Source organism: Cephus cinctus, unplaced genomic scaffold (genome assembly GCF_000341935.2).
Source record: "Cephus cinctus unplaced genomic scaffold, Ccin1 Ccin1_scaffold0160, whole genome shotgun sequence".
NCBI lineage: Eukaryota > Metazoa > Arthropoda > Insecta > Hymenoptera > Cephidae > Cephus > Cephus cinctus.
Genome location: NW_014332886.1, coordinates 1,569,526 through 1,589,230, shown reverse-complemented (window position 1 = coordinate 1,589,230; position 19,705 = coordinate 1,569,526). Strand labels below are relative to the sequence as shown.

The 19,705-nt window shown below is 38.3% G+C and overlaps 1 protein-coding gene across 7 annotated transcripts in view; it reads right to left on the bottom strand.

Moving 5' to 3' along the window:
* LOC107263631 (myelin regulatory factor-like protein) overlaps positions 1-19,627 on the bottom strand; it is a 36,137-nt gene extending 16,510 nt beyond the window's left edge. For 2 of the 7 annotated variants that reach the window (XM_015731044.2, XM_015731045.2), the window contains exon 1: positions 19,065-19,627. In XM_015731044.2, the coding sequence (XP_015586530.1) occupies positions 19,065-19,113 (49 nt within the window). In that variant the 5' untranslated portion in view covers positions 19,114-19,627. Of the gene's footprint in view, positions 1-2,269; positions 2,509-19,064 lie in introns of those variants that run through there. The other 5 variants (XM_015731042.2, XM_015731041.2, XM_015731040.2 and 2 more) reach the window with 4 other exon arrangements.
* Positions 19,628-19,705: the final 78 nt, after the last annotated feature.

Genomic DNA, 19,705 nt, shown 5'->3' with positions numbered 1-19,705 from the left:
CCCCCCCCAGCCCCTTCTCACTCTAAATAGACCCGCGTCCAGTGTCGCGAATGAGAAACACATTTTTCCGGAAGTCGCGGTGCACCAGCTGCTGCGAGCTACGTCTGCGTAGGTATCAATGTCTGCGAGCCGGAAGTGCGGCATTTAAATGGAGGAAGTTAATCGACTGGGTCGCTCGCTGTTACCCTTCGTTGGGGGGCCAAGAAAAACAGCTGCCCCATCGCTGCTATTGCCGTCGAGTTTGTTACGGGCTAAGCGATTAGCCGTGTTGAGGGGTTGCTACTGATTATCATAATTTAGGGGGGTTCAAGAGGATGGACAGGTTACTATGGGGACGTCAGGTGTTAACCTGACGTTAAGTCGTTGTTACGCTCCTGGCCATTGGGCTAATCGCGGTATGCAGGTCTTCGGGCCTCTATCTGAGGTCTTTGACATCACGAAGAAATGTACTCTACCAAGGAGCATGTTTTCTACGCGCACTCCTGTATAAGCAACTATAAGGCCTTTCGTATCTCTACCAACGGAAGGAAGACTCGTCTACGCGAAAGCAAACACCTATGGCTGTGTGACTCACACACTAGACCATTGCACAACGTGAGAAATGGAACGTCGATCTCGACAAAGGTGTACGGAGCCTCAACGAAATTGGCCAATTTTACATTGTCAAGATTCTCAATTCATTATTTTATGCGGGATTATGTCTGTGATTTTCATGTCTTCAATCGTATTCGTAGCTATTGGGAATGAAAAAATTCACTTGATGACTCGGTGTACTGTCACCAAGGAGACTGATGGGGGGTATTAAAAAAAGAACGTTAATACTTTCCAAATACTTCAAGAGAGTGGTTAGCATGTTTTTGTTGGCTGTTGTATTAGTCACGGTAAAATACAGATATCGTTATAAAGCCACGATTTCGAAATGAGTCGATATATTTTTTTTATATATATTAATCGTAGACGAGATTGAAACCAAGGCATTTCCGATGGGCAGCGCAAACTATAGTTTCATGCAAAAACGACAATCTGACTAAAGGCCACTGATAGATCTAGGACAGAAAATTCGACACACTGCCTATCCGCGCAACGGTTTTCTGTTCTTTGCTCTCGCTCATAGATTCTTCACTAAAAATTTAATCGAATCACGTTAATTGCATTCAGTTCAATTGTGCCTTTCCTATCAATGAACAATGATACCTTTGTCGTCGTGACAGGCTCTAGGCCCGATAAAATTATCTAATTAAATCGTCGACTGTCCATACAATGGGAGAATTATATTTTCAAGCATACCTATTGTCTTTTATAAGGAACGACAATTACGTAATTTAGTCATATCGATCCGATATATATAAATAGAATACATCCAAAATGTCGATTAGATATTAATATTTGAGATAATATTTTTTGTATTATTACTAAATATTATTTTAGCATATATTGTATGTATATCGGTGTTGGTGTTCACGCGTTACTATTTGCCGGGTTTCGTAAGCTGTGAGAAAATAAACACTGTGCAATGATCGTAATGATTTAATAAAAGTAACCTCTCGGCGAGTGAATTTCCGTAAGATACAAAACTTACTTTAATGTTGTTCTATAAAACTTTTGTATGGACACGGAGTGTCGGCAAAAAGTCGTTGTCGCGGTCGGTGCCGGTGAGAGTTTTACTGCATTTCTCTAGTCTCTCTGTATTTTCTGACAATTAGCAATAGGTGACGTTAAACTATAAAATGCAGAAGCGTGACAGACTAGATTGGTCGTGGTTGCGGGCAAAAGGACCAAGAGCTTTTTGTCAATTAATAGATCGTAAAGAAGAAAATAAACAAATTTTACATACACATAAAACTAACGTACTCTTTACCACAACAAATAACTGTACCGCAAATATAAGTAAAAAGAAATGAAATAATGGAGGTATACAGGCCTTTTTAAAAATCTTTTTCATCCTGAAAGGTAATTCAACGCTTGGTCAATTGATATCTCGAGCAAGCCTTTCTATACCATTTTTACACGTTGTCGCTAATGAATATCCAAGTTGCGAGAATCGTACAAATATCAACAAGGATATGTAAAATCATCAATTAACATATGTATATGATTCATTGACGAACAGAAATAACTTCAAGGATATTTATGAATTTTTTTTTTTTTTACGCAATACTAGATACCACAATTGTAAAATAAAAAATTATATATTTTATAACGAATCTGGAATTCTGAATTAATAGAAAATTTTCAAAGTCTAAATGATTCCTTTAAATTGTTTTATTACCTGTAACGGTAAGAAGCCGCCGGGTAGTGGTGTGGCCTATCGCAGCGGAATCATCATGATCGTTTGAATGATTTTGGCTAGCTTGCTGTGCAGGGTCGGCGGACTGATGTTGTAGCGACCATGTAAACTCCATTGCAAAAAGATCAACTCTACTAACAATCACTCTCGGAAGAATGTCTCGTGAAAGTACTATATCACTTATCCACTACATAGTGTAACCAAGTTGCCGTTCGATGATTACAACTTGATTAATGACACTACAGCTACTGCACAGTTCACCAGAAACATCTTATCGAAATTCGGTAGTCCTTTTTGAATTTTCCGTAAAGCCCGCCAAAAATATAAAACTTCACTTTTCCTTCAGTATATTAACCACGAGGATTCAATTTCTTTTCGAGTTAATCAGACATGCCAAAGCCTTCGAATGCTTTGTCACTGACAACCATATTTAAGTCAAAAAATGTTCATCAAGTCCAATTTTCAATCAGGTTCAATTATAGAACATAGGTCCTAAAAGCAAATAGTTAATTTTTTCTGCCAACAAGTAAAACTCCAAATCAGATCACTTTTCGATCCCCTTTCGAGTCTTCGACAGAAAAATCTTTCAAGTTCTACAAATTACGTAAAAGCACAAGTACACTCAGATAGTATCATCGCGTCTTCGGATGGATGCACTCACATTGGTTTCACGCAATGAAAATGACCGCGCGAGCTGTCAGATGACGGAAATGACGAGTGACGATTTTCGGAAGCAAATGCTAAACTGTAGGCCTCCCGTTCAGAGAACCGATGGAGAAGTTCCGCTAGATTGAGGTTGTAGGTTGATCGACTCAGGGTGGGAGTTGTGGTCGCTATAGTTTATTCACACAATATTAGGCACAGTCTATGCTAACCAAATCCTCTTGGTGGGGGTTCCTTATGGAGGGCGGTGCTAACTTGATGGCAAACAGAGAGGGTAGCTGATTACAGCCCTTGCTTCTCCGTTCTCTAAACGCTTATAATGCACTATGGTATAGCTACCGTATTGCCATTATATTTACTACTTTACACATATATACATGTATACACGTTGTTGTCATAAAACTGGTACGCCGCAGACACGTACTTGTTAAATCAAAATTTGTATGAACCAATAACCCGTGTAACTATAGACTTTTTTTTAATAATTCACGAAAAAAAGATTTTCAAATCAAAAATTCGTTGGATCTATAAACCATTTCATTTAGATGTCTAAGCAATGTTGCTCCGGTACGGGTAATTATAATTATTTTAACAAATTGTAATGTAATACAGAAAATTTGTCCATTGTCCAATCAAATATTGTTAAAGTTAAGCTTGTTGATGATAAGACAAAAAAAATACCTTTATCAAACGTACATCTACATATACATATATATTAATGTATGAAATGAGCTTAACACGTATTACACAGATTCCCTCGATGTCCCAATAACCATCACGAGCGTCATCAAGATCTCTATATTTTATTTCACCGAATTTACTGTACAATTTTATTTTGTGAGTAGCGTACCTAGCCATGTCCGCAGCAAACTTCATCTCCATGAGTGACGTACGGAAATTTCACGTGACGTATGGCAAGGAGTCAAAAATGAGATAAATTTTTTTTTAAATATTACGTAAAATAATATTTAACGATCAGTCACTCGAATCACCCTTTTTTCTTGGAAATTCGACTTTTCAATATTTGCATAAAAGACGATGCATTACGTCTTTAAAAACAGTGAGTTAGGACAATTTGCTCGATTTGCTGAAATCCAAGCGAAGGCGGAGCAGCGGAGACATCGATTACCAATTACGTTGGCTAATGTCCAACGTTTAGGACTTGTGCGCAGTCTACGACGGAAATAACTCACTGACATGAAATCCCCAAATAAATTGTACCTCAGTAATTCCGACATTTGCTTCTGTGCTCGATATTCCGTTATAAGCAATAAGAAACAAACGATAGACAGCTAATGAAGGATTTTCATTATCCGAATTATATGTAAACAAAAGTGGATGTACATATAAAGTGAGAATCCGCACGACAGATTACAAATCGGCGTAATAAAGCAAAGCTATCGTAATATTTCTAAAGCAAAAGATAATAATTATAAGAGGATGAAGACGCATAGTTATTAATGAAGCTGATACCGAGCGATGCTCTGACGTAACGTAGTAGTCTTCCCTTTTTATCATAAAAGGAAAAACCTCGGGTGCGAAGTCGCAAATGACGCGGATGCAATCGCGTCTGAAGAATAGAACCGGAAATCGTAAAAGTCGCGTTAATCGTTCAGCAGCCGGCACCGACAGTCTTATCGATCAGACATTTTTCGCGATGCAAAACACGAAAGTGCAACAATAATAAGTTATTAAAGTAAGATTTACGAGTAACCAGAAATAATTTGTGAACAACCACAGGAATTCACTTATGCAACGATTTCCGTTGTCAAAGAGTTGTTCGTTTGATATTTGGTAATACAAATGGAAAAAAAAAAAACCATTGAAAACGAGTAAAATCAACAAATAATCATAACCTTTTACATATAATTATCTCTCATTACGTTCTAAAAATATAATCGCACTGCAATTACTGGTACAAGTCGCCTTGAGAGTTTGTACCCAAAAACGAAACTAAAATACAATTATCCCCTTCCCTTGTTTCCCACGTTTGGCAAGATGGCATATGTTGCAAAAAATATATATAGTACATATATATACATAATTTCTCTACTCACATAAAACCACAAGCGTGTAATGCAGCAACATACAAAACTGACAGATAAGACAAGCCAGACGATGTCTGGCAAGTTTATATATCGTGTTTAAATTTTACTATCATAATTTGCTCTTCCAAGCCTAATTAAGGTTCTCAATCTTTTGCAATTGGTCGAATATTGAAATTCCTTTTGTTTATAATCTTTCAAATAAACCTCTAAATAAATATACCTACAACAATACATAAATTTTCTTCAATTAAATCGCATGAGACAGCAGTATAATTTCCAAGCGAATTTCACATTTGGATGAAACTACCCAAGAGCCACCTGTCCCCACCTATATCCATCCACCAATCCTTCCATCCATCCGTTCCTTACACGTCTAGGCCCTGCGTTGTCTACCCGACTGATCTATCTATCGCGTGCGTGAGTTCACAGTGCGTGTAATCGGCGTGCATTAGGCTGATGTTGGATCAGCCCCTATTACCACTGCGCATAACCAAAAGTGTGTGTACGCATTCTCGGTTGAGTTCACAACCCTCCCTTACGGAGCAAGTTGATAATATGCAAATGTTTGCCCCGGTTAAACGGCTGTTATTTATTCATCAGACTATACCCACCTATCTACTGGTTAGAGGCCACCGTCATTTATCCAACCAGATTGCCAAGGCGGGAATTTTCAATCATATATAAAATTTGAACCATAAGGACAATGTGAATGAACATTCGATTGAAACGATGAAACAAATTACCAATGAAATAATTAAATCATGCATATCATACCTGCGTGGAACTGTTATAAATATAATTAAACAGGTGAAAATAAATACATAGATAAAACAAATTAAAAGTATAATCCTCACGATTCGTTCCCACTTTGACGAATCCCGATTGACGTATATGGTAAGTAACGCCTACGTTCCGTGTCGGGTTCAGCATTTCATATAGATAATGCTCCATCGCAATCAGCATTATTAACGTCCGACACTATATAACAACGTGTAGTCTTACGTTACTGCGATTCTCTGATTACCCGAGGCTGCGGAGAAGTGGACGAGTAAGAATTGAAATCCGGGAAAATACGACGTTTCAGGCTTATTGTTTCCAATGGCGACCCTCTTATCTAAGGAATATCGAGTATCGCACGCGTAGCTTCAGTACTTGCGTGTCTACGCGGTTGCACAATTGTCAACTAATAATTAACGGTACGTAACGATTGTAACGACACATAAGGCCCCCTATAGGTATACACCTTATAAACGGTATAAAATCGTATTACGTTATTCACTCGCGGATTGTGTTTCACGGGCACACCTTATGTCCATGCTTATATCGCTTTCGCGTTCCGTTTTAATGCCGTGTGTATTTACACTCCAAGAATCAGTTCAATGATCCCAAGTCATCGGGACACGGATATTCTCGCTAGCCTCAAGACCACTGACGATTATGGAATCATTTGAAAATTTCTATTACCTGCCTCCAGTATCTCAGGGGCATTACGCAGGACGATCAAACACTGGTCATACACGTATACGGTGTATTGAGAGAAAGGCTTAGAATAGTTGGATGCTTAGATCACTATACCTCGGGAACACCATGTGGACTGATAGTAGAGTTATGAGAAGCGGTTCAACTATATCTGGACAGTACCATACGCGATGTATCGGTAGAAAGTATTTAGTGAGAAATAAATAATTATAGCTTATTATTCATATGAATTTTTCAGAACTCTATCAAATCCATTACGTTCCTCGATTAAAATGTATATAGACATGGTATGGCAGTCGCAAATCATCAGACCTAACGATCGTACGATATGGCCATTTCCACGAAGCCAGCAAAAAAGTATTTCCATATGCACTCATACATATATTTTTAGTGAGCACGTTGTGTGACCTTGCTGGGGACTCTGTGTTCATGGTCAAACGGTCCAGGAATGCATATGAGATATAAACAAACATACGCGAAGAATGACCTGCATCGAAATTATGGAAAATGGATTTTTTTTCAGCAATTTTTTAAATCAAACTTAATAACAACGTATCACGTAGAATTCGAATAATGTGCGTGAAACTGTTGTGCGCGGGATCTCTATTTGCTACGTTGTACATTATACGGTGTGGCGCCATTGGATTATAAGCTGATTTTTGATTACGGTCCAGCACGGTCATGAATTCCCTGGAGGATCCACGAGCAGTGATATCAAAATTATCGGCCGAGTCAGTATCCAAAGTCCACGTGTTGATTAGCTGTTTAACTCGCTAGAAAAGCATCGTTTAATTACCGTTCGATGCCATGGGAAAAGTAGATCAGAAATAATAATGAGTGTTGTGTCGACGCGCAAGAAATAAAGTAGCAAAAAAATCTGTTCAATCGTTAAGATACAACTTTCCTTTCGGGTCGCCATAAAGTAATTTTCACTATGAAACTCTTGTTTCCAAAGATTTACTTTCAAGCCTGTACACAATGACGAAGAGTATACACAGTAAAAAATAAAACCTATGTGCACACTAATAAATTAATAATTGTCATCTCATAATAACTCTGTCACAATGATATTCCAAGTATCGAATAATACACAGTGACAAAGGGATTGAGGTTATGAACCCTGCTGCCAACGCTCAACTTGTCGTTCGCGTACAACAGCACAATACGTTATCGTTATCCTTCCAGCTATTAATATAATTGGAGTACATAAAAAATATCCATCCATAAAATACGCATTGATACCTGGATAGATGAGAAACAATTTTTCTCCCCTAGCCTACGGCATCGCGAAATGAGTATTTTTCCGATTTCCATACAATCTCAAGTCACAATGTAAACTCGTTTAAATCCGTTGTGGTGTCGACTTACAAGAAGCTTTAGAAAACGAGAACGAGTCGCGTTCGAAGTATTTCACCAGGTATACATGCAGCTCCCGTAAAAGAAGTGAGTAGATGTTAACCATTCCGCTAGCACGTTCTCTACCTCGTATCGATTCAAGGAAAACCTCGACCGAGTCGTAAAAGAGCGTGTCCCACATACGAGGTGCCCAAGAAAAATAAAAAAAAAAAAAAAAAGAAATTCCCAAAATGTCAAAGAATATATCATGCGATATCGCCCCATTTTCAAATTCGATGTTTCATCTTATAAAAGATTCCACATCCAATACCATTATGTAAGTTACGTCATATGCTTCTGTAATTCAATAAATTTGGCAGTTCAACTTAAAATCTATAAATTCCTGCAATAGTCCCCAAAAAATATTTACATTTAATTAAGAATCTATCGTGTTACAATTAACTCGAATCTATAGTGTGACATAAATATTAACGTTACAGTCTCAGCATAGCTATGTAAATTAATATATTCATTTTACACAACATACGACTCGCTGTACGAGTTGCAGTACGAAGAGAAAAAAGTCGGAAATCTTGCACGGCTCGTAATCCTTGATACAAATACTCAGCTCTGTTTACGTGAAAAGGGTTCGATGACCATCTATTATCATCGTAACATCTGAAGAATTTTTTCATTGGTTATCAACGCGTGAATGAAGCAATCACTATTATGGCACTAACCTCATAGGTACCTGATGTTTATTACAGTCCACGTCACAGACGTTATCACGTATTTAAAGAAGTCACGTAGCATACGATATCACCAATAATATTTATTTACTTTAAAATACGTGACAATACGAGATACATCCAGTACTGTGGCAGGAGGTTCAAGGCTACGCATAGGAAGTCAAGACTGGGTTCGTAGGTAATAATAACAATGGTAGTACGAATTCTACCATAGCGGTAGTATAGCATGACTAATTAATGGAAGCTGTAACGAGTACCAGAAGATCTCTCTCTTAGCGCCAATGCCAAACAATATAAATACGTAGAATCCAATGGACCTCCAACGATTACTTCATCATTGAATTATACATTCTCTCACGTATTTAAAAACATACGTTCATCACACTCAATATTCAATACCGAAGTAAGTATGCAATACTCTATAATTTAATGAAACGCTCAATCAATGTTACCCAACGTATGATAAGTTAAAAATCTCGACCTCGTGTTCACTAGAAAAAAAAAAAATGCAAATACCCAAACATCTTACTGTCACTGTTCGTGATTAACTGAATAATTAAAATCTACATAGTATCACATAAACTTCAGATTGAAGTATCGTATGTAAAAAGTATATCGATAAACATTTGCCAATATTTCATAATCAACTAACGTACTATTACAGAGTCGTTATAAACAATGATAAATATTAGGACTACTATCAATGATGAATCGAAGAGAAGTAAATTTTATAAATTATCCGCATCACTTCGAATACGCGAACACTATGGCTATGCAAATTCATAGCTATGATCATATTATAACATTTATCTTACACAGTACTCATCAGCGCGTGGATCGTGGCGCAATAAATATGTTAATTCGAGTCATTCGAATAGCAAAGACGTACCAACGTATGCACTACGTATAAAGGTATGGGGAAGCTTTCTACGCGGATATTTCATACGCGGATCGATGTGTATTCAAAAGAGTGTGTTGAGGTCCGCAACGGTGGCAGCAAGGATGATACGTAGCGTGACTAAAGTCAGAACACGATATCAGGACATCAAGAAGCAAAAGGCGAAGCTATGATTCTTCCGTAATGACATCGTTTATTCTTTACGATTGTAGTACCATAATTTATCGGGCAAAGATAAGAAGCTCAGGAGACATACGCACAACATTAGATATTCTATTTACTTGTACATATATATATATATATATATATAGAAACCTAGAAACCGTTAGACCCTCACCCACGAAGAATCCAATCAACAAACTTATTTAAACGACCCCATGGGTTTAGGTGATTTTCGAAATGAGAACAAAACGGCACTACGTTCCGTCACGAATAACGCATGGGTCATAGGGAACGTGTGTATTAGCTTTTGGTATAATGATGAAGTAGCCCGTAAGGCAAGATTTTGCAATGCTTGAATCAAATAGTTCCAAATGACAAGGCTTGCTTAACCTTCGCGTTATTTAATAATTTATCAGCCAGTTGAAAGTGTCGTTATAATGATGATATAGTTATAGTATAGTATATAAATTCACAATTTATCTGTTGTGTTTGTATACAAACGTGTATATATCTCGACTGACAATCACAAAGTTCGGAAGTTCTACGTACGCGGGAATGTAGGCTGAAACTCGCACGATCCGCAGTAACGAATATACTTCGCAGTCAAGGCTGTGCGTTATATCTGTTTATAAGCTGTCCGCAGCAGCGAACGATAGTATACAGACAACAGGTTATGTTACACTGTATCCACGTGAAATGCCAGACTGACACGTGTGCAGAATTTGTACGAGTCATACAAAAATGGCGGGACGATATATCCGGTACAATAATCTTTAATATATCCAGAATGGCCAATTTCACTTGGTCACCATGATTATTCCAGAGGTACCAACATTTTGGAATTGACGATACGGAATATGAAAACTAGATACAGCTAATGAGTATGAATGATTAAATTTTTGGTTTAGAAAAATTTTGAAAAATATCGTGAATCGACTATATTTTGATCCTGGGAGTATTACACGTAGAAACGGGTGCAGTTTGGCCTAACTGCATTATACGTTTCATTGAGTCACGCGGGAACTGAACTTCCGCTCGCGCACTCATTCTATTCTGTAAAGCGTGTTGATCACATACGACCTTTATATACTGAGACACTCGAGCACGTGTACCCGACCGCATCATGCAACGATTTTATTATATAGAAAACACAAAGGAACAATATATATAAATAGATACCGTGTAATACTTCCCGATGAAAGATCCGCAGTGATACGAAAAAACTTTTTGTACCATACAAAACGTCATTGGCACGTAATAAATGTAAATTTTTAATTTCCATCATTTATTTCTATAAATTATTAATCACTGTTCTGTACGTATAGAAATCAGAGCGAAAAATTAAATAATCATTTAAGAAGACTCCGGACTTCCTTTGCTTAACGACTTTTCTCATCGCATATGGAAGGCTTCAGCGATGTGAATGATCCTATGGAGTCGCAAGTAGTCCACACATCCTCTCCCTTGCATATAAACAATCTATACTGAAAATCTAGAACACGTAACAAACTCGCATGGCATGGCATATCTACATATATAAGACATCGCGTATGGTGCAATAACCATATATGACATGACAGTTAAGAAAAATGTTATTAAATTGCCAAGATTCTGTGCTTACTTCCAAGTCCCGCCAAAGATTCGTCAATAACAGTGGAGAATTGAGATTTTTTATCCCGAAACGTGACAGAACGTATATACACGTATCGCGCATGCGTGCCTCAACGCGCGCCGTTGAGGCACGAAGTAGATTCCGTTTGTACGTTTGTACGTAATATCTGGTTAAAACGTATGATCCATAACATGCATGTAGAATGGAGGAAAAAGATTACAATAGGTTACAAGATTTTTGTGGTATCATGTTACGTGCATATGTATGTATGTAGAGACGGTGAACCAGCCAGTGAGTAGGAACAATGACTCAGCAGACATTACGCGAAATCGCATTTCGAATGGCGTTACGTAAATCAGGTAAATTTTATACAACGTACCATTCAGCACTGGCTATTGATCAAATCTATCAAGCTAATGTGATATTCGCTCTCCAGACTTTGGATTTGATCTTAGCTCAGTGACAATAAGAGGGAAACATTTTTTAAAATTCCTATCCTTTCAAAACGTGTACGTATTACCTATGTTAATCGCTAATTTGTAATTTCAAGAGGTATAGCCAGGAGAGATCCGTTTGAATCAAAGAGAAAAAGTAGTCGAGCCTGATGTCTTTATTTTTTTTTTTAAGCAGCGCTGGAATGTTTCTTGAGCACAAATAGACCTGGGAGTACCGCGTGCGTTCCACATTAGGATTAATGATGTGGGTATGCGGAAAGGTAGGTGGATTTTAGACATTGTTTCTAGTGATTTGAATGTAGGCTCTTGAAACTACGTATTTATTAATCCAGATGCATTGTGTCCATATATCGATACTTGTCTATTTCATTGCTCTGGATATCAGCGATAAAAGAAAACCAAAACAGATTTTCTAACGTGTAACCATCCTGCCGCTCCTATCGCTCAGCTAATAATGATTTTGACTTGTAACCCGGAAGTCCTCGGTAACGCCTTACATGACGTAACCTAAGACAGACAAATAAGCGAAATCTGCCATACGAAACGAAACGGACGCAGGTAGGTTTGCCGCCTTCCATACTAATATCGAGATAGGATCGATGGAAAAATATATTACAAAAATATATATTATTAAGTAAATGTTGAATTTCACAGAAAAATTACTCTCAGTGGAAGTTATAATACTGTACAACAATTCTGCGTTGAGGTCCTGTGTTTTGTAGTGACAAAAAAGGGAAACAGCTATAACGCTATTTTATTGTGCACTACAGGATGGTTTATATTGGACACTTCGAAATCTTTTCACTTCAACTTTCCCAATTTAATCATAAATTACGTTTGATTGCGTTATAAAAAGGAAGTCCTCGCCGATCCCGAGCGTTTCCCGCTCTTAGCCGGCGAGTCACAAGACTCAAGTTCATTCGTTTCTTACTACCGGCCATAAGGACGTCGGTAAAATCTACAAAAGACTTTCTCCAACGAAAAATTAGACAAGAAGCTTCGCGAAATTGCTCGTCAATGCAACACAGCAGGTGCACGATTTTTGATACGAATCACAGGTAATAATTATAACACTGCCAGATCATAACGCAATTGACTATTATAAGGAATATATGGAACTCGATAAGTTCTCGGTAAATTCCTTAGAAAACAGATGCAACTTGACAGTGACTATACGATGCGCGTCGACATCTCTTAGAGTCTTAAGAAAAATAGAGCGAAATAGATTGTTAATTTTAAAGTTACCCGCTCTTTATCACTAAGGTTAATTAAATTCAATATTAATTGATACGCTATATAAGCGTGCGTGTAATGATTTCATAATAGAGCCTGATTTATAATCGTGCCTCATACCAAAAAGAAATCCCAGTATATCGGCGGAGCCTGAACGAAGTAGCAGGAACATCAGTGAAGTCATCAGTTTCGTTAAATATTTAAAAGTCATTGTGGAATAATTTATTCTGGCTGGGGAAAATGGAAGAAAACGAAATTCCTTTGACGAAAAAATGGTCACGCCTGAAATTCCCCCAGCATGACACACGTGGGAGCGTGTAAAGCGTAAGTTGTTAACATTGTAAAAAAAAACGGATTTATTTGAAAAATATTTAACGCGTTTCCGATAACAGGCGACTGTGAGTTTAATAATTTTGCATAAGTCGCAATATACCTCTGCTATTAATGATTTTATAACTAGAATAAAGTAGATTCGCGATAATAAACTTATCGCAAGAGCACTGTCGTCATTTGAACTTGAATAATTAACCTTGATACGACATTTGGAAATTCTTTAAATTTAAATTCTCGTAAATGCAGATACTAGAATAATCAAGCTTAGAGCTAGGTAATAATTTATATAACTTTATGGAAGACGATTAGTCCAAAAGTTACCACCAAGAAGATATTACTTTTGGATTTTATTCATTTTTCCTTCAACTAATGTCTCTCCTAACCCGTTCTCGTTGAGTCGATTTTGTTTTCATCTAAGAAGGAAGTGGTCAAGAAATTCGTGTATACATAAAGGAACATGCAGTTCGATTCTCCCATTGGCACTTTCAAGGTGATTGTTTCCCTAAGACAGTAGACAGCCTTGACATATCATGTTGCTTCTTTTTTGAATCGCAGGTATTCAAACTGAACTTTCCTCCACGAGTTCCAGCAAATATATATATATACAAGCCGTTTCAAGAGTATGCAAGAATTTCATGGGTGCGCACACGATTTCTTTGAACTGTGCTGAAATCAACGTAAAATCGTTACAGGCGCAGTAGTTATGGATTTTAAATTTACCCGGCAAATACACAGCAACGTAAAAGAACTCCACAGCGTTTTGATACGCATTAAAAAAAAATAAAATAACAGTAATTCGAAAGTAACCGGCGTAAGCACGATGCATAAAATAATAATCGATTGAAAAACAGTCCTTACGACGAACAACGAGACTTTCCTGCACGGTAAAATGAACGCCGAATAATAAAATTGTCGTAGCAGCTCCGATTACGTATACCAGCCGATAGGTCCGTAACAAACGGACTTTACGTATAATCGAATAAATATCTCGGAAGTGAAAATGTAAATAACCAGAGTGAGAATAATATTTTATACGAGCAGTTGCGATATTCAATCTAAGTATCCCATATTGGCAATACGAGCCACAACGGGGAGGAAGAAAAAAATTAAACAAAGACCCGGTACATATAGCGAATAATTAACTACAGGCAATTAGTCCACATCGCAGGAATTACCGTTCTTAACAAAATGAAAAAAAAGAGATATTAATTATTTGCGAAAAGAAAGACAGCTTTGATATGATTATTGTTATCACCCCCCCCCCCTTCCCTCCTCCCCGGCCACCAACTGTCAAGTACCAAATATTCTGCAAGCATATGAAGCGCAAGTGACAAGAGCACAGTCGTAGCTTACAGTTCGCTTGGAATTAACGTACAGTCAGAGCAAAAGATATTAGAACTTTGACGTCTTGTCTTAAAAATTGTCCTCGTGGCAAACGCACTTCGGCATTTTATTGCCAGCGCTACAGTAACTTCGAGAACATGGTGGGGATGTAAGACGAAGTCAGGGGTCGAATGCCGTAGATGGGGAATTCGTGAGAGTAAGTAAGGGTGGACACAACAGGATCATAGGGTTGGCATCGATTAAACAAACCACCCTATCTTCACCCTTCATTCCCTGGTCGAGTCCTGGCAAGACTAACCCTCCCCAACCCCCAGACCGTATGTAAAACTTCTAACGCTATAAAGCTACACGTGGCCTTTTACGACGCACATTCTCGAGTACGGTCGTAGAGATTGAGCCAAGTTCGTAGCAGAGGGGGAAAGGGTCGGGAGAGGGGGGGCTATCGTCATCGTTTATAATACGCATCCCCCCTGCAAACAGGTTCTCACGCAGATGCGTTTTGATAGGTGGACTACCTATTTAGATCGGAGGGGTGAACAGATAGGTGCGTGCGTACGTGCGTGCCTAAAACAACCTGCGTGGATCAGGTGTCAAATCCAAATCGTCCTGATCATATTGTACGGCGAAAAAATGGTGTAAATATGTCAGGGACGTATGAATGTGAACCGAATATGCGTGCACGTAATACGAGTATTTTTTTGGATGGTTGATTTTTTCATATATCGACGTCACCCGTTAGAGTTTAAATCTTTATCGCTGTCACGTTACAAAAATTCCACGTGTCTTGTAAGATTTTTTGGACGCAGTCTCGTACCTTAGTATGAACGGATTAGCGAAATCTTCATAAATTCTTGAAGGAATTAAGGAAAATGATTGGACTGTAGAAAGTCGTAGATATTATTATTATGAATCCTCGACTGTTATCGTGATAAGTAATGGCGTATAATTATTACGAAGTTATGCTCGCAATAATTCACATTTCTTGACTGGCCTTGCGGGTGCTGCATCTTCGTCCCTGTCAAGAAAGAACTCGGTACCCTCGCGGCTCGTGCAGTTTTATATCGATTCGTTTAAACGAATAAGAGTAAAAATGGTCTGTCGCTAAAGTTTCCATGTCTATCGGAAACACAGTAATTCCCCAATCGTCTTGCAATTAGGTCTGACGTAAAATACTAACAGAAAATTCAGTAAAGGAGGTTAAGGAATAAAAATACAAGGAGTCGTCACGAAGCTGTTACCGTTGCCAACTTGACCATCAAAAACGTCTGCACGTTTGGATCAAAAAGTATCCTTTCTCTTTTTTTCGCCATTTTATTTTCTACGATCGTTTCACAGCCTTATAAAGATTCCCAAACGAGGAAACGTCAGCGCTTGACATTTCAGTTTGTAATTTCATTGAAAACGCGCATGCTCCATACATCTGTGTAGGCGGTTTGAAAGCAACCCTCCTGGCCAATAGGCTTTCAAGGGTGGAACACGCGAACGGAACTTGCGCCGAGCTTTCGTCTCCGGCCATCTTGAAAACTAGGTCCTATTATTGTAAGTCAAACGATCGCTGATAAGTAATGCGAGCCGGAGCATTCGCGATAATAGACTGTTTGTTATTATTTATTATACGGAGACTTGGGAAACCAGCAGTGACTACTACTAGTCATGCTTATGGCATAGTTGGCCATTTCAGATTCGACTTATCTTGCATCAGCCGACCGTCGGACTTTTCCAGAAACTGGATAGAAATCTAGCGACCTTATAAAATTACAGGGTAGCTCAATGGATCCTCAAGACTTACGAGGTCATAGGTTAGACGATGGCAACAAAGAAATTTACTGACTGTAGCAATATATATTTCCTAGACAATAAATTCTTGTTCCTAGACCTTATACCTTACTGATTATTGCGTCACGTTATTTATTTCCTTACCATTAGGAATCTGGTCCTGTTTATTTTCACTTTGTAGAGACACTCCTACGTAAGGTCTTTTTCTTCATATTTCATATAATTTTCATTAGGAGTTCATGCCAACCACGTGATCCTTTCAGAAGCGTTTAGTTACTTAACGTCTTCAATGACTATATGAAATTTGTGACGCGTAGAGTGACGTCATTTTTCATAGGAGTGCGAACCCAAATGCCAAATCCGAATGGGGGCATTTCTGATAGCTTGTGTTTAACCACGTTGTTAGCGATCACTTTACAGTTATAATTTGTACTTTTATTATTGTATTTTCCGCGCATTTAACGTATACGTGTTACTGAGGATGGGATAACTACATCCAGACGTGTTCATTAATTGCTACGCAGATATGTAGGTGGACTTTTCGTGTTTATATCGTGTTTGCTCCTATAAACGAAAACGCTACCTTACTATTATTGTAATATTTATAAGTGCGCCGCGATAAGAAATGGAAGCACTGCGTTTTGAATGGAGGTGATTGGAAAATATTCGCGACATCAGAATTCGCAGCTGACCTACAATCCTTTGTTAGAACGAAGTACAAGAATGGCAGATTTAGCGATGTAGATAAAGTAGCTATTTATAAATTTAAATCCATTCCGTATATTATCATTAGCTATGATTGAAGGATAAACAGAAATAGAATATACACAACTGAAACATAAGAAAAAGCTGCAACGATTGGTGAAATTATTCCACGAAATTTCAACTGTTACAAAACATGGTCCAAGTATCACGTTAAGCAAGCTATTGTATGAATTACTGAGGCAAAAATAAGTTCTACATACTGTAAAGGGAGATGAGAAATAATTATGTGTAATCAGAGAATTACTCCAGTTACCTCTAAATTTAAAATCTAGTAAAGATTGAGAGACGAAATATGAAGTAAAATCAACATAAGAAATCCGATTGCAAGAAATATGAAAATATAAAATCACCGAATAACAAATCAACCTCAAACAACTCGAAGACAAACATTATTAAGTAAGTACACATTTTCTAAGATTAACATTAGAAACGTAACGTTTACACAGGCAATTATAAATAAAAACGAAGCGCGCGTACAGCAAGCTACGAGAGATGTCGCTAAATATGAATAATTCCGTAGATTATATGTAAAAGCATTCTGCTGACAAAGCGCGGCCATATTTTTCAAAATTCAGGAAGTACCGTTACAGAGCCAAACAGAATAGACAACAATGCTCTGTGAGTTAAAAGTTATCAGCATGTATAAAATTCGTAAATAATAAACAACTAAAAAATAATATACGTAGATAATCTCACTGTTAAAAGACCAAAGAAATAACTGGGCCTCCACAAGATTAGCCTCATTATTTGTGACGTGATCTAACATAACCTCACTACTTCAATTACGTATCCCAGAAACTTTGTCGTTCTCTTGGAGCCAGCTACAGACCTTATATTGACCTTCGGTTCGGTAAATGATGCTCTACTCCCCCATAAGGATTAACTTCCCAAATCATGCAAAATATATGCATAACAAGAAGTAACCATGCACAATGGTTATCGTGAATTTGACAAGATTCACCTTCTCCAAGAGTGAAAGAGGTTCGATGGCGACTCTGAATACTGCGGATACATTACGGCACAAAACAACGCAATGCAAAATATAAGTGGACATAAAGGTTTCGGTGTGAGCATCGGTAGTGCACAGTTAATTTGCTTACTTATTAGCTTCTATGATGCTGACAAGAAATGGAACTGTGCAACGTTTACGAATGAACCGCGTAACAGGAATGCGAACAGTTTTTCAACGCGTGGGGGGTCCGCGCCTGGACAAAGTAGGCTAAACGCACGTATATACGTGCAATAAATACGCACGCAATGATGGTGCTTTGAAAGGATTGAAGAACTTGTTATTAGAATACGCAGTAATACTCTTTCATGCTAAGGATTCCCTCTAATTTGTTGATTGGAGTTGGACCGTTTCTCTACTTCATTCGTACACGGATAAATTGTTCAATCGTAAGAGTCACGTTCCTTCAAGATCCGTGTCAAAGATCTATGGAACGAGGTCGTATCTCGTCAAAAAATCCCGTTTATTCAACAATTTTTCAAATGTCACTTTCCTTGACAGTGGCCACGTACATCCCGTTACTTAGTTGAGATTTCATTTATCGTCTACTTTCTTTCTCACATATAAAAAACTGACCAATTATCCGTTTCAAAAATGTCTGATTCAGTTTATCATTAATTCCACACAAATGAAAAATGCAACGCTATTACCCAGTAGCGCAAGTTAAAGTGTAAACTCGTTTACAAACCCAAACGTGGTCGAGCAGATGCGACGGAATGGCCGATACACAAGGAGACTCGAAAAAGAACAGTTGCCTGTTAACTAAGGTCAATGTACGCACTTATTACTTTCTTGGGTATCGACACTGCACAAGGTGCACTAAGCAATCTGATTTTCAGCTATTAGATGAACTGTCAACAATTCGGGTACCTTATAAACAACAAAGTATTCTAATATCATATTTAATTCCACTTACCAAGAATAGCCTGGAGGGTTTGCTCATCTCCATCCCCGATGACATCCATGCCTCCTTCGATCGGGCCCCAAGGATCTTCCGGGCCTCACCAGGCCCCATCTTGTCTCTGAGCAAAGTTACCAGCTACGACCCACATCTTACTCTATAAGTTCTCCGGCACTAGCCAGTTTTCACCCTTTATGAATACACACCACTGCTAGGAGTTTCCGTAGATAAACACTGCAGGAACCATCATCGGTCCGATCTCACTTATAATTTAAAAAAACTACACAATCTCCCGGGTATCGCACGTCAGAATCCTAGCGCACGGACTTGGACTCGCAAACTCCGTCGAGAGTACACCAGAGTACACGCTTACGCTTCTGTGTCCGTCACGGAGAACGACGATCACGTGATCCGCAAGTATTATTTCGATCGTCGTGCGTGTGCGTGTTCGGTTCACACTGCTTCCACTGGTGTATTCGACTTGGTGAAGTACGGGAACCGGTTAACCTGGTGTCATCGGTATCGCAGGAGCAGGTAGACCTCCTTTTGATCGGCTTCGTAGGTTCTATGACAGACAGATTTGTTCTGAAAAAATCCGTCATCAGATTTATATTACGAGATGGCGCCAGTGAGCTGACTGTTGTTACGTTATGTTA